The 13,954-nt window shown below is 55.2% G+C and overlaps 2 protein-coding genes across 2 annotated transcripts; one reads left to right on the plus strand and one right to left on the minus strand.

The window, feature by feature from the left end:
* Nucleotides 1-3,267: 3,267 nt before the first annotated feature.
* On the minus strand, nt 3,268-9,805 carry LOC115524781 (sororin-like). The gene is given in 10 exon segments (XM_030331415.2): nt 3,268-4,810; nt 4,813-4,843; nt 5,032-5,193; nt 5,195-5,218; nt 5,220-5,468; nt 8,809-8,844; nt 8,925-8,990; nt 9,067-9,161; nt 9,375-9,393; nt 9,395-9,805. Coding segments are annotated over 10 exon segments (888 nt in total). The 5' UTR covers nt 9,422-9,805; the 3' UTR covers nt 3,268-4,631.
* Nucleotides 9,806-10,020: 215 nt separating this feature from the next.
* Nucleotides 10,021-13,944, plus strand: ZFPL1 (zinc finger protein like 1). Its single transcript, XM_030333851.1, is given in 10 exon segments — nt 10,021-10,027; nt 10,109-10,151; nt 10,153-10,228; nt 10,518-10,629; nt 12,019-12,030; nt 12,033-12,211; nt 12,320-12,392; nt 12,466-12,612; nt 12,862-12,985; nt 13,493-13,944. Coding segments are annotated over 10 exon segments (960 nt in total). The 3' UTR covers nt 13,680-13,944.
* Nucleotides 13,945-13,954: the final 10 nt, after the last annotated feature.

Raw genomic sequence — 13,954 nt, forward strand, 5'->3', positions numbered from 1 at the left:
GGGGCAGAGAGAGAGGGAGACACAGAATCGGAAACAGGCTCCAGGCTCTGAGCCATCAGCCCAGAGCCTGACGCGGGGCTCGAACTCATGGACTGCGAGATCGTGACCTGGCTGAAGTCGGACGCTTAACCGACTGCGCCACCCAGGCGCCCCAAAACCGAATACTTTTAAAAGCATAAGTATGGCCCACGCAGTGTTTGGGAAATACTTAGACTAAAAAATGATTCATGGTTTATCTGAAATTCAAATTTTACTAGGTGACCCGCATTTTATCTGGCAACATGCTACATGCTGGTAATATTTTAGAAACCGAACCCTTGCAAATGCAATGTATAGGGGGTGGGGGCGTGACGGGCACCCTGTTGAAAGGAATCCTATAGAACCTTGTAAAAAGTGGAGAATCCCTCCCGTTTATGGGCATAGAATCATCTATCAATGAGACACGAGAAACAAATAGTGTGGCATTCAAGACCCTCTCTTATGTACACCCCTGTTTCCAACCCCCTTAATACGCCACTGTCCCTGAACAGGTCTCTGCTCAGACCGGCCAGGAGCCTCACTTCCCAACACCAGCCTGAGCTGCCCCCACCGCCACTCTTGCCCGTGCTGTTCACCCCTCTCCTGTTCCCTCCCTGCTCTGTAATCTGAGCTGAACCCCACTCTTTTCTCTGCTGAGCAGATGTACCTCCCCGGGACCCCCGTGGACGGGTTCACATCCCTGAGCCTAAATATACATCTGTCTCTACGAAGTGATGTTACTAGCAGCTTCTCCCCAAGTGACAGGAAGTCTTTAAATATATATTTTTCAGTGTTTATTTTTGAGAGAGAGAGAGAGAGAGAGAGAGAGAGAGAGAGAGAGAGAGAGAGAGAGAGAGAATGCGATCGGGGGAGCACAGAGAGAGGGAGACGGGCTCTGTGCTGACAGCAGAGAGCCAGATGCGGGGCTCGAACTCACGAACCCTAAGATCATGATCTGAGCCGAAGTCGGATGCTCAACTGAATCACCCAGGCGCCCCCCGCCCCCAGGTGACAGAAAGTCTTCAGTCAATAGATGGAATTGTCGCCATTTTTCACTTTCAGATTTTCCAGAATCTTGCACATCGGCTGGCCTAGTGATAGAGGACAATCCAATGAGAAGGCAAATAGTGACCTCCCGTGTGTCCTTCATACCGAGCTCCGTCTGGGCTTTTGACAGGCCCATGGGTCGTGGCAGGGATCCTATGTGAAGTCCTCTCTGCCGTACATTGAGCCTTTCCAGGTGGCCTAAAATATTATAATTCCTGTCCACATGATGTAAACAGAACCTTCGTGGCTGGCAACATCCTGCAGGAGTTCCTGTAACTCTCCAAAGTCATACCAGCGCTCCCAAGCGGGTAGCTCTGTCACTGGGTTTGATTTGTGTCCTGGGGGAAGTTGGCAGCGTATAACGAGATCTACAAAACTAGCCGGGACCTTTGCCCCTGGTAAGGTTGCTTTGGTGATGAGGCTTAAAGACACGACTCCCCTGGAAATAAAAAATAATTTACACAGAGTAGCCGATTCATACCAGAGAGCGAAACTGGAAGCAGCCTCAAGGGCCCAAGTATAAGAAAAGGTCAGTAATCAGTGGCATGAACGTGACAGAACGCAGCTTACTCTGCAGCTAGTGGTCCCCAGTAAACTGTGACGAGCTGCTTCCTGTGGGACAGGTCTCGGCAGGGTCCCGAGAGCACACACAGATAGGTGATCCGGTTCTGCCCAGGAAAAGCCCCCGGGGCTAGGGAAGGTCCCAGGTTCCCAGGTGAGCGCAGCACAGGGAGATGTGCCACAACGGAAGCCTGTAGACAGCCCCGGCCACGAAAGAAGGGAGCCACACATTTGGTTCAAGGGTCCAGCTAGATTCCGCCGTGAATGTGATGCTTGACTGTCCATAGGAAATGGGGTATCTTGGCACGGGGAGAGCGATCCAAAAGAGGGAGCGGCTTGGGCAGGCCGGTACTGAAGGGCACTCCCACCAGGGCACAGTGTGAGCTGGCCTGGGCTGTGGCCCCCAGGTGACAAGGAGGCATGGAGAGACCTTTGTGTGTCTGTGGGTCGTCTGGGCCGTAAGTAGGAGTGTGGGGGGGACGAGGAGACACGGGGGGGGGGATAGGGGGAAGCCAAGGGCCTTGGGAGTGGAGAGGCAGGCGCAACTGATCCCCCTGCCAAGTGTCTACACCGTGTGGATACCGGGGAACAAGTGCAGGAGACGCTGTGACACCACAAAAGCAAGCCTCTCAATGGTCTGTACGAATGATTATCTTTTATCCCTTCGAGACCCTACTTTCCATTCTTTGGGGTGTTACACTCAGAAGTGGAGTTGTGTAAAGGGCTTTAAGCAAGGGAGAGACGGGCTATTTTTGTCTTCTAGGAAACCGAGTCTGGCCCCAGTGTGGAGTTTGGAAGTGAGAGGTTAAAAGGAACTAGACCTGCCAGGCCAGTGCTGTCCGATGGCCTTGGGACAGAGGGAGGCTGAGGTTAGGGCTGATGGGATGGGGCGAGGGCGAGCACAGAGTTGCAGATGACCCCCCGGGCCCCTTGACAGCAAAGAGCCCGACACGGGGCTTGAACTCACAGTGAGATCATGACCTGAGCCGAAGTCGGATGCTTAACCAACTGAGCCACCCAGGCACCCTGAATTTAAGGAGTTAAAGCCCTTAATTTGTTCTAAGGGCCAGGAGGCAAGGACAAGTATAAAGAGGAGCTGGAAGGGAGACTAGTTCGCGCCACAGGCCATCAAGCGGCACACGCGTCCCTGGGCGTCCTTGAGCCGGATGGGCGAACTGAACCTGTATCTTTGACTAGCCCCCAGGAGGCTCTGCCCCTACTGTCGTAGGGCACGGCGGCTGGGCCAATGTGAGAAGCTGGCTCCTTCGCAGGAGCCTCACAGGGGAACAGAGGCCGGCTTCTGTGAGGAGCGGGTCCCCAGGCACCGGGTGAAGCTCTTAGCAGCCCCACCTCTTTCCTCCTGGGACTGGAGGGGCTGGGGCTCCCTGGAGGCCCCCTTTCCAGGCAGTCCTGCCTTGAAGAAGCAAGTCCTGCCTTGAAGGGCCTGTTCTTGACTGGACAGAAAAAAACAAACGTGAGAGCAGAGCAGTGATCACGGGGCCACCGGAGGCCAGGCTGGTAGTCCCCTGCACAAGGGGACAACCCTGGTGACACAGGTCAAAGAAGGCTTGGCTTCCTGGGCCTCCCACCCTCGCCTCTGCCTCTATAAAAACAGCAAGTCTACGAATGAGCAGAACTTTGTAATCAAAAAAATTTTTTTTTTTATGAAACGACAACACCAATTTCCCCTTAAACTCTAGTCTTAGTTTTTCAGCGACAGCGAGAATTTGCGACGATGCCATCAGCACAGCACCTGGCTACTCTCGACTCTGCCAAGACACTTCCCACGTGTCCCACCCCACCAGCCAGTGAGGACAAGAATTCTTTAGCTGTCCAGCTCTGGAGCGTCCGGGCCCGTCCGAGCAAGGGGGCTTGCTTGCAGGGTCTGACGAAGCACGAAGTGTCGAACAGGAAGCCCGGATTCCCAGGCCTCTTGAGGGCTTTCACGGGTGCCCACCGGGCCCGCGCCGGATCAAGTACCCTAACCCAGCATGCGTGCGTCTCCCCTCTACCTCCACGGCCCCGTAAACGTCAGAAGACGTATGGCAGAAATCGTGGGAGGGCAGCCTCTGAGAGCATGCTCTTTACCCGCACCGAACCAAGAGAAGCAGGGGAGCAGGGCTCCCCAGAAACCATGAGACCACACACCCACGCTCACGCGCCCCATCTGCTCCTAAAATCTCGTCAGGCAGTGTTTCGTGTGAGCAGACACTAAGGAAGCTAAAACTGCCTCTGACCCTTGTCCCTTTCTGGCAGGTGAAAAGGCACCTCCTAGAACTTTCTGGGTGTAGCTGCAAAACGCTAGTGGGACTAGGATTCGGATTGCTTGACCCTGTTTTCCTCTACAGTGGAGCAGACTCTGCACCTTTATTTTGTAAGAAGTAGGCTAAGCGACGATAAGGGCACCTCCCACCACAGCCCCTTCCCGGCCCTGTGCAGGCGTCCCGAGGCCCGGGCCTCAGTTCCTGTGGCACCTAATGGCCACACCGAAAAACGCACCCTCCTGGCCCCCAGCAGCCTGGCATTTAACTGAACAATCTCAGCAGCAGAGCAGACCTACAGAACAGCTTTCATAGTGAGAGCTATGGTCTCAGACCCAACCGAAGCTTCCCTCCCTCCTTCACAATGTAAAACTCTACAGTGTCCAGCTTCTTCCTCAGAATTCTCTCCTGGACCATCTACAGACTCTGAGAGGGAGCCCAAGCTTCTTGACGCAGATGGGCTCGTGGCCGGGAACCAAACCCCCAGGAGAAGACGATGCAGGGTGGGGGGATGCCTGAGGCTCGGTGCGGCCGATGCAGAGCAGCCTCAATCCCCCACAGCGGCCCAGGTCCTCTCTCACCTGCAACCCCAGCCTTTCACCTCCTCTGGCTGTGCCAGTAATCTCTACTCCCTGGTGTGGAAACTGGCTGGACTCCCCTGGGAGGGAAGGAGAGGCCGGTGGGTCAGAATAGACATGGGACAGCAGTACGTTTCCTGAGATGCTGTCGCCGCTGCACAAGCTTTCAGAAGAGGACAGGCTTTGTGTGGTGACGGCACAGGCACAGGTAACAAGACCAGGGGAGGGGACCCCAAGTGTCTTCTCTGCAGGAGGAGGAGCTATGTACAAGGGAGGGGAGAATACGGCCCCCACGAATCTCATTCAACAGGAGATCAAACTGCTCAGCAGCTTCGAACTCGGCATCATGGCTGCAGCCCATTCATCCAGCTCTGATTTCTAGAGGAAGAGAAACGGGGGGGGGGGGGGGGTGGAAGGAGGGGACAGGTGAGTGAGGAAAGGGGCACGTGGCCAGGGCATTTCTACCTATACCCTGCAGGTGCTGAGCCCCAGGCCAGCCTGAGTCCCGGCATGTCTCCCAGTGTGTCCCGTGTGCCAGCAGAGGAAATGCCCTGCCCCTCACTCACCAGGATCTCCGGAACCTTCTTTTTCTTTCGTTTCTCTTTCACAGCAGGCGGAGAGATTCCGGGGAGAGTGGTATCTGGGGCCCAGGGCTTCACAGGGACCCTGGGGACTTCGGTTAACTTTGAACACCTCACAGGTGAGACTCTGGCCAAGTCTTCTGACCCCCAGCAGGCCCTCGAAGCCAAAGCAAGGACCGGCGGCCTGGGGTGGAGGTGGGGGCAGAGCCGAGGGTCTCCAGCCGGCTGTAGGATCGCCTGACTTTCTTAGACATTTCCAAGTCTCTGGCGTCCAGGTCTTCCCTGGAGTTGGACTCGACATTCAGGGGGCACAGCACAGGAGTAGGGGTGGGGGTGATGGGGACACTGCTTGTCTTGAAGGGCTCCTCCCTAGCAGGCTCCTTGCTAGAAGGGTTGTTTTCCTTCTCCAAGAAAAAAGCAATCTGTACCAGGGCAGAAGAGAGAACAACTCCTTGTTACTTAGCTGTTATTACTTACTTCCAGAAAGGTCCGAGGAGATTCAGTGTGGAAAGACGCATAGAACACTTATAAAGGAAAAGACAGGACGAGCAACAAATCAGACCTTGAGACAAATTTGGGAAGGACAACCTGCCATCGCTTCTGAGTGCACTTCTGTAACGCAAGAGGACTTATCACCACTTGGTGTTGTCGGCTCCGTCTCCAAACAACACGTGACCAGAAGCTGGCCAACCTCTACTGATGCAGGCGTCCATCACGGGTCGTCCTGACCAGTGCAGTAACCTCTTGACCTCTCTTCCTGCTTCTGCCTGTGCCCTCTGTGGTCTATATGTCACACAGCTGGCACGAGTTTCCTAAAATGTGCATCCAGTCAGTAAGTGCCTATTGGTCACGGGCCCCGTTCCAGGCCCCGTTCTAGGCACTGGGAGAACAGGGAGTAGAACAGAGAAAACCCGGTCTCCATGGGGCTTCCGTTCCCGTGGGAGGAAGACAGAGCTAACGAACAGGGAAAAATCACGTAGCACGTCAGAGGTACTAAGCGCTTCGGAAAAAAACCAGGACAAGATAGGACTGGGGTGGGTTGGAATTTTAAGTAGGTGGAGCCTGCTTGGAATTCTCTCTGCCCCTCTCCTGCTTCAAAATAAAAGAAATAACTTAAAAACAATCAAGAGAGAAGAAAAAGAGAGGTCCACGCGTTGGCTCCTTAAAAATTCTCTATTCTCAGCTCAAACGCGGCTTCCTCGGAGCAAGATATTTCTTACCATAGAGCAGAGACCAGCCCCCCCTACCACCTGCTATTTACTGCTGCTGTCACCATGAACCTATCTGTCCGGCAGCACCACTCTCGGATTTTGGCTTGTCAATGGTCAACCATCACCCCAACTGGAATATGAGGTTCTTGACAGCAAGGGGTCTTCGTGTCCGTCTGGGTGACCCTGCCTACGTCCAGCACCTTTCGCAAAAGCCCCTGCGTGCAGCAGGCATTCCATAAATGCTCACTGAACAAATGTACACAAAATTCCCACACTGCGCTTTCTGGCAGCAAGACAAGATAGAAACAGGACAAATTCCGCCACTCTTGTGGTCTAACAGAAGGATGTTGGTTATCAAGAGAGACACTTCCTAGCTACAAGCACTAGAAATCTGCCCCAGGAGTCAGTAAAGGGGATGCTGAATATGGGTGCCTGGGTGGCTCAGTCAGTTAAGCACTCGACTCTTATTTAATGTTTATTATCGAGAGAGAGAGAGAAAGAGAGAGAGAGAGAAAGAGAGAGAGCGCGCATGAGCACACGAGTGGAGCCGAAGCAGGCTCCAGGCTGTCAGCAGAGCCCAACGCTGGGCTTGAACCCACAAGCCACGAGATCATGACCTAAGGTGAAGTCAGACGCTCAACCGACTGGGCCACTCAGGCGCCCCGCATCCGACTCTTGATTTCGGCTCAGGTCATGATCTCATGGTTGGTGAGATCAAGCCCTGCTTTGGGCTCCACACTGTCAGCGCAGAGCATGCTGGAGATTCTTGTGCATGCGCGCTCTCCCCCTCTCTCTCCCCCCCTTCTCTGCCTCTCCCCCACTTGCACTGTCTCTCATATAAACTAAAAAAAAGGGGGGATGCCGAACAAAATGGGGGTCACCCTAGACTACTTCCTCCTCATCCCCTACAGCCAAACAGCCGTCCGAATCCTTGCAGTTTTGATCAGTATATCATCAACCTATCATTCAACCAACAAGAATGAGGGATTACCACGGGGAGGCAGAAGTCCCCGCCCTCAAGACCACACGCAAATATTCTCAGGTATCTGTAAGGCCTAACGAGAACTACGAAGAGAAACACAACAGCGACAGGGTACAAGTGATCAGGGAAGGCTTCCAGGAGGTGTCCTTTAAGCCGAGTCCTGTGTGATGGGATGGTCACGTGGTGAGCCGAGGGGCAGAGCATCACTTTGCCCTTCCCTTCCTTCAGGCCCCCACCATGTCACTTCAGTCAAGTCCTCCTACCTGGCCTCGGGTCCCCAGCAGCAGGCTTTTTCCAACCCGGTCTCCACCCAGACCCAAGAGGGATTTTTCTGAAACACGCCAGCGTGCCTCGGGGACTACCGACTCCCCAAAGGCTCCTGCGGTGCCAAGGATGGAGCCCAAGCTCCCGAGTGTGGCTTTCATGCTTCAGGAACTGCTGTCTTAGCCTGTTCCATCCCCTAACAAGATCGCCAAAGGCACACCGAGCAAGCTGCCCTTCTGCACGCCTCGGGATTTTGTGAATTAAGAGGTCGCGGCAAACACAGCTTCCTGTGCCCAAACACTACTGTCTTTAAAGACTCAGTTGAAACCTTCCTTCTTCTGTGACACAATCGCAGGGACAGCTAGTCTGGGTTGGGTGCCTTCCTGACCTCTGGTACTTTTCTTATGGCAGTTCTCAGCACACTAGGCTACTATCGCTTGCTCATCGGTCTTTCTCCCCACTTGACTGGGAGTTCCATGTGCTCCTAAAAGGCAGCTAGCGTTTTCCATTTATTATATCCCCAGGCACAGGTTTTCTGTTAACGAAACACCTGCTAAACCAGGACAAACGCTGTACGTTTCTTACAACAACCAGTACTCACAAACAGAGCAGACAGACTGGAAAGGAGGAGGAAGAGTTGGGACACAGCTCAGTTCTTCAAGGAAAACAATATAGACTATTAGAATGCCACAAGACCACAATGTATTATTAAGTCCGCACGGAGTGCGCAAAACGGGCGATGTATGTAGGTTTCCAAATACAGATGGTTCCCAACTTACTGATGGTCGGACTCAAAATTCTTCAACTTTATTACCGCGCAAAACTGATACACATTCAGCAGAGATCACATTTCAAATTTTGATCTTTTCCCAGGCTAGTGATACGGGGTAAGATACTCTCTCGTCAGGCAGTTCCCGATACGCGATCCGGAGGGTAAAGGCATGGATAGACGTACAACCATCCCATTGTTCGCTTCATACAGAACTCAAGAAATTAAATGGTATCCAACTCTTGTTATAAATAGGCCTTGCGTTAGATGGTTTTCCAACGGCGCGCTAACGTAAGTGTCTGAGCCCGTTTAAGGCAAGCTTCGCCAAACTATGACGTTCAAAGGATTACGTGTATGAAAGCATCTTGGCTAGGATATTTTCAAACTTAGATAGGTTTATTAGGATGTAACCCCCGTCCTAACGGAGGAAGATCTGTACCTCAAAACAGTTACCTGGGCAGATGGGAGCAGCCTGTATGCCCTGCCACATTCTAGAGTGCTCCCCACTCAACTAAGCAGATGAAAATGGAACTCACCCTTGGGCTCCTTCGAGGCGTGTGCACAGATGGGGTCTGTGGAGACAGTAATAAACCGATCACTTAGCCACCCCCAATTTTGGCTCCCAACCACAGCCCTTCTGTTAGCCCTCAACCTTTACGGTATGGGCTACGATCTTCTTCAAAACGATGGGCTTTCTGACAGGAGCCGCAGGGGATGCCTGGAAAAGAGGAGTGAACATGAACTACACATTACTCACCGGCCTCGAGGCAGAAACTGAGGAAGCCCGGGCTCACCTTGGGCCAGATTTCAGGGAGGGTGCTGGGGAGATCAGGGCCTGATTTCCGCTGGGACCTCCGCGGAGACTGAGTAGAAGACGGGGTCCTGGGCCCTGGGAAAGAGAAAAAAGTTAGGAGGTAGGGGAGGGCTCTAAACCTCAGAGTCTAGAGAACAAGTAGGAGGAGGGCGAAAGAAAGTTCCCAAACAAGCCCTTTGGGGCTTCTTCCCGGGAAGGAGCCTCCTAGAGCGGTGGGGGAGGGCCTTCCTCACGGGGCTCCGTCCCTCAAACGGCTCGGCCCCAGGCTCCCGCGCGCCTTCCGCTCACCGGAGCGTTGGGCGGCCCCCTCCGGACCGCGTTCGCCTCTCGGACATATTAGCCTTGGTCTCGATCTCCGCCACGGTCTCCGCCGCCAGGGCTCGCGCCAACCGGAGGGCCGACGGAGACAGAAAACGTTCGAATTACCGCCTGGCTGGGAGGAAGCGGAAGTGACGCAAGGGGGGAGGGCCGCCGTGCTCAGTTTTCACCTCTTCAGCCGTCTTCACGTCTAGCGTCAGCAGGGGCGGGGCCAGTGGCACGCCAGCGTCATCAGAGCGCGCAGCACCCGGAAGAGACGTGGCAGCGGAGGGATAATCAGAGCGGTCCGGGGTAGAGAGCGCAGAGCTCGGCTGAGCGCGGTGTCTGTCCTTCCGCGCCTCGGGCCAGCTCTCGCGCCTGTCGGGACCGGTGCGGCGGTCGTTCGGGAACACGAAGAGCGGGGTCTGTATTGAACGTGGGGGCGGGGCTTGGAGGGGGTGGGGCTCAGGCGGAGCCCCTGGGGGCGGGGCTGCTGGTATCGGAGAGACGCTGATGGAGGGACGTGGCGGGGGGCGGGATCCAGGAGGAATGGGGGGTCACTAGAGGCGGGAGTTGTTCAGGGGCGTGGCCAGGGATGTAGCGGGGCAGTGGGCAGGAATTGGGGGTTGGGGCGATAATGAGAGGTGTCTAGAGGAGTTCAGAGTGGAAACCATCTGGGCTTGTGAGTTCGTAGTGGCGGACAACAGAATTCTCTGTTAACTCAGACTCCTTTCTCAGGGTCGAATATGGACTTTGCAAGTGCCCAAGAGGAGGTGACCAATCTGTTCTGCTTCGAACACCGGGTCAACGTCTGCGAGCACTGCCTGGTAGCCAATCACGCCAAGGTGCGTCCTTCATGGGAGCCGCTGAGCAGGGCACTGGGTGGGCAGGCAGTATTGGTTTCTCCAAATCTCTGAAGGGCCTGGGCTGGAATGGAAGCTCCAGGAGGGGAGGAACTGGTTTATTTTGTTCTCGGCTCTATCCCCAGCCCTTAAGACGACTCTAGCGCACTGTGGGCTCAATAAATGTTTATTGATTGGACAAAAGAAAGGATGATTCTCCTTTGTGATGAGAGACCAGCAGCTGGGCCTTGAGAAGATGGGCCCCAGTTGTGACCTCTCTCTCCCTCTGCAGTGCATCGTCCAGTCCTATCTGCAGTGGCTCCAAGATAGCGACTACAATCCAAATTGCCGACTGTGCAACATACCCTTGGCCAACCGGGAGACCACCCGCCTCGTCTGTTATGGTGAGGCCTGAGCACCTTGGGAGGGATCAGGACAGGCCCAGCTTGGTGACCAGTTTCCAGGGCCTCTCTAAGCAGCAGGGCAATGGAAACCACCCCCTCCCAAGCTTGGGAGGCTGGAGCCCAAAATTCTAGCCCTGCTACATTATTTACCTGCTATGCGAGCTCAGACAAGTCATTTTCCCTTTCTAGACCTCAGTGTTTTGCCCTAAAAATTAAAGCTCCTAGGTTTTTTTTTTTTGTTTCTCGTTTTTTAAGTTTATTCATTCTGAGAGAGAGCGTGCGAGAGTGGGGAAGTGACAGAGAGGGAGAGGAGAATCCCAGGCGGGCTCCACACTGATGTCCCCCAATTCGGGGCTCGAACTCACGAACCCGTGAGGTCATGATCTGAGCCAGGGTCAAGAGCTGGACGCTTAACCGACTGAGCCACCCAGGCGCCCCTAAAGCTCTTCGTTGCTTACCTGCCCGTTTTGAGGATTGAAGGAGAGTCGGTCAAACTTGTAGTTATCATCATGACTGTGGGCAGTAGCTGGCTGGACCAACAGTGAGCTGAAGGGAGAGAGGAAGGGAGTTTCCTACAGTAAATCAGCAAAAAGAAGTCAGCAGTCACATGTGTCGTGACCTTGACCTGACTGCGGTGTAGGAGTCTTAGTTCCACTTTTTTGAAGGAGCGAGTGCAAGAGAGCTCCGTGTATGTATTTCTCGTTGTGTGTATGTGTGTATCTATATCCATGAATTTAACGTGGGTTATGTTTTTACATGTGTTAACGGGTTCCTTAGTACTTGGGGACGAGTAAATGGGTAAATCGTGTGAACATACGAACACAGGTGCGTTGTGGGGTCGCAGGAGTATGTGTGGGTGACAGTGCTTGAATTTTAGCAAACGTGAATGTATAGATGTGTATGTGTGCGAGTTAGTGTGCCCACGAGTACAGATACAGGGGACGGTACTTGTGTTTGACTGTAGGTGTACAAGCGCGCGTACATTTGTGTCTGTGGGTGTGTGCATGCATCCCTGTGCCTGTGTGTGTTTAGGAACTTTTTCTGAAACTGTTCTTGATTAGCTGTTAGCCTGAGGATCTTGTGTTCAGTGCAGGTTCAGAGAGGACTCACTTTAAGGGTCACTGGCATCTTCTTCCCACCCTGGTGGGCTTCTCCCTCCTAGTGGGCTGGGGATCTTGGTAGCATCTACCTTGACTGGGTCAGTGGTGACCAAGAAGGCTCAAGTCTTAGGGGACACTGCTGAAATGGACCTAAGTGAGGACAGGAAGGCTGCAGGCTTAGGTGTATGTGCGCCTATGTCCCTAGAGCAGGCTGGGGGCTGTTGCTGGGCTAGGGGTCCTAAGTGTCTTCTTCCTCTTGCGTCTCCTTCCCTATCTCATGGGCCCTAAGACCTCTTCCACTGGCTTGCCTCAACGAACGTGCCGCCCAGCTACCCCGAAACACAGCGCCTGCTGGCTACCAGTGCCCCAGCTGCAGTGGCCCCATCTTCCCCCCGACCAACCTGGCTGGCCCTGTGGCTTCTGCCCTGAGAGAGAAGCTGGCCACGGTCAACTGGGCCCGAGCAGGACTGGGCCTTCCTCTGGTGAGAATCTGTCTGTCTGTCTGACCATCTGCCCTGGGTGCCACCTGGGCCAGATGGGTGGGGAGGGACATAATTAGGCAGGCCGATGACACAGGCTCCTTCCTCCAGATCGATGAAGTGGTGAGCCCGGAACCCGAGCCCGTCAACACCTCTGACTTCTCCGACTGGTCTAGTTTTAATGGTAAGCGGTGGCCCGCACTGCCTTTGGGGGCCCTCGCCTCCCCGCTCTGCTGACAGCTCTCTTCTTGCCATAGCCAGTGGTGCCCCAGAACGAGAGGAGATTGCCAGCGCTTCCGCCGCCCCAGCCTTCTACAGCCAAGTCCCCCGGCCCCCCGCTTCCCCGAGCCGGCCCGAGCAGCACACGGTGATCCACATGGGCAGCCCTGAGCCCTTGACTCACGGTGAGCCGGGGCACTGTCCAGTCTAGAGGAGGATAGAAAGGGAGTGGGCTGACTTGTAAGGAGCTCAGGGTTCCAGAGTCCCCCCCGGGGGGCCCCTCCCCTCTCACTCTTACATGGCCATCACCTCCCCACGATTCTGAGACATTCTGTCAGGCTGAGAGGGCAAGGAGCTCCTGCCCTCCCCACCCCCCACCCTGCTGCAGGCCAGTTTCTCTGAGCCTGTGGATACCGGTGGCTCTGCCCCTGCAGCCTCAGCCCCGAGGAAGGTGTATGACACGCGGGACGATGACCGCTCGCCAGGCCTCCACGGGGATTGTGACGATGACAAGTACCGTCGCCGGCCTGCCCTGGGCTGGCTGGCCCAGCTGCTCAGGTACACAGGGTCAGGTGGGGCAGCGTGGCAGGAAGGGGGAGGGGAGGAAGTGAGAGCCAGAGGCCCTGGGCGTGATGGTTTCATGACAGAAGGGGCCTGTTCTGGGCAGTGACACCTCGTGTTGGGCTGTGCAGGGAGGCCGCAGCTTGGCAGTAGGAGTCTTGGGTCTGCTCTACTCGCGGGCTGTTGCCTGGCCCGTTAGGTATCTGGGGCTTGAACTTGGGCTCTTTGAGGCCCCTTCCTGCTCTGGCACCGCCTGACCTTAGTGACTCTACCATGCCTGACACATTCCAGTTTCCAGAACAAGTTGTTGCCTCAGCTGGTTTGAGCTGCACAGTCACCTGTGTAACGGGCAGGTGCAGGGTTGACCCTGCACGCATGAAGAAACAAAGCTCAGGAATGGTGGCCCCAGGGCCAGAAGACAAGTGTCGTGACTGGGGTTCCTCTCCGGGCTGAGGGGCCATCAGGGAGTGGGGACCTGACCTGACTTTCCCCTCGTCCCCCTAGGAGCCGGGCTGGGTCTCGTAAGCGGCCGCTGACCCTGCTCCAGCGGGCAGGGCTGCTGCTGCTCTTGGGGCTTCTGGGCTTCCTGGCTCTCCTTGCCCTCATGTCTCGCCTGGGCCGAGCTGCAGCTGACAGCGATCCCAACTTGGACCCGCTCATGAACCCTCACATCCGTGTGGGACCCTCCTGAGCCCTTGCTTGGAGCTGGGCCAGCCTAGGACCTGGGGGCCTGAGGTGGGGAGGTCTGGGGGCTTTTTTTCTCCGCTCCTCTCCTTCAAGCTTGAGACACTAAGATCCCAGGCCCAGCCAAGTCCACTAGAGTGGCTGCTGGCTGGGCTTGGGGCCCCTGCAGTTCAAACGTTTGTCTTGACCTGCTTACCCTGGGTCTCCAGCCTCCCACCCTCCTCCCCACGAAGGAGATGACAGGTGGAAATAAACGACAGACTTTATTAAAACACCGAAGCC

This window comes from Lynx canadensis, chromosome D1, assembly GCF_007474595.2.
Source record: "Lynx canadensis isolate LIC74 chromosome D1, mLynCan4.pri.v2, whole genome shotgun sequence".
Taxonomy (NCBI): domain Eukaryota; kingdom Metazoa; phylum Chordata; class Mammalia; order Carnivora; family Felidae; genus Lynx; species Lynx canadensis.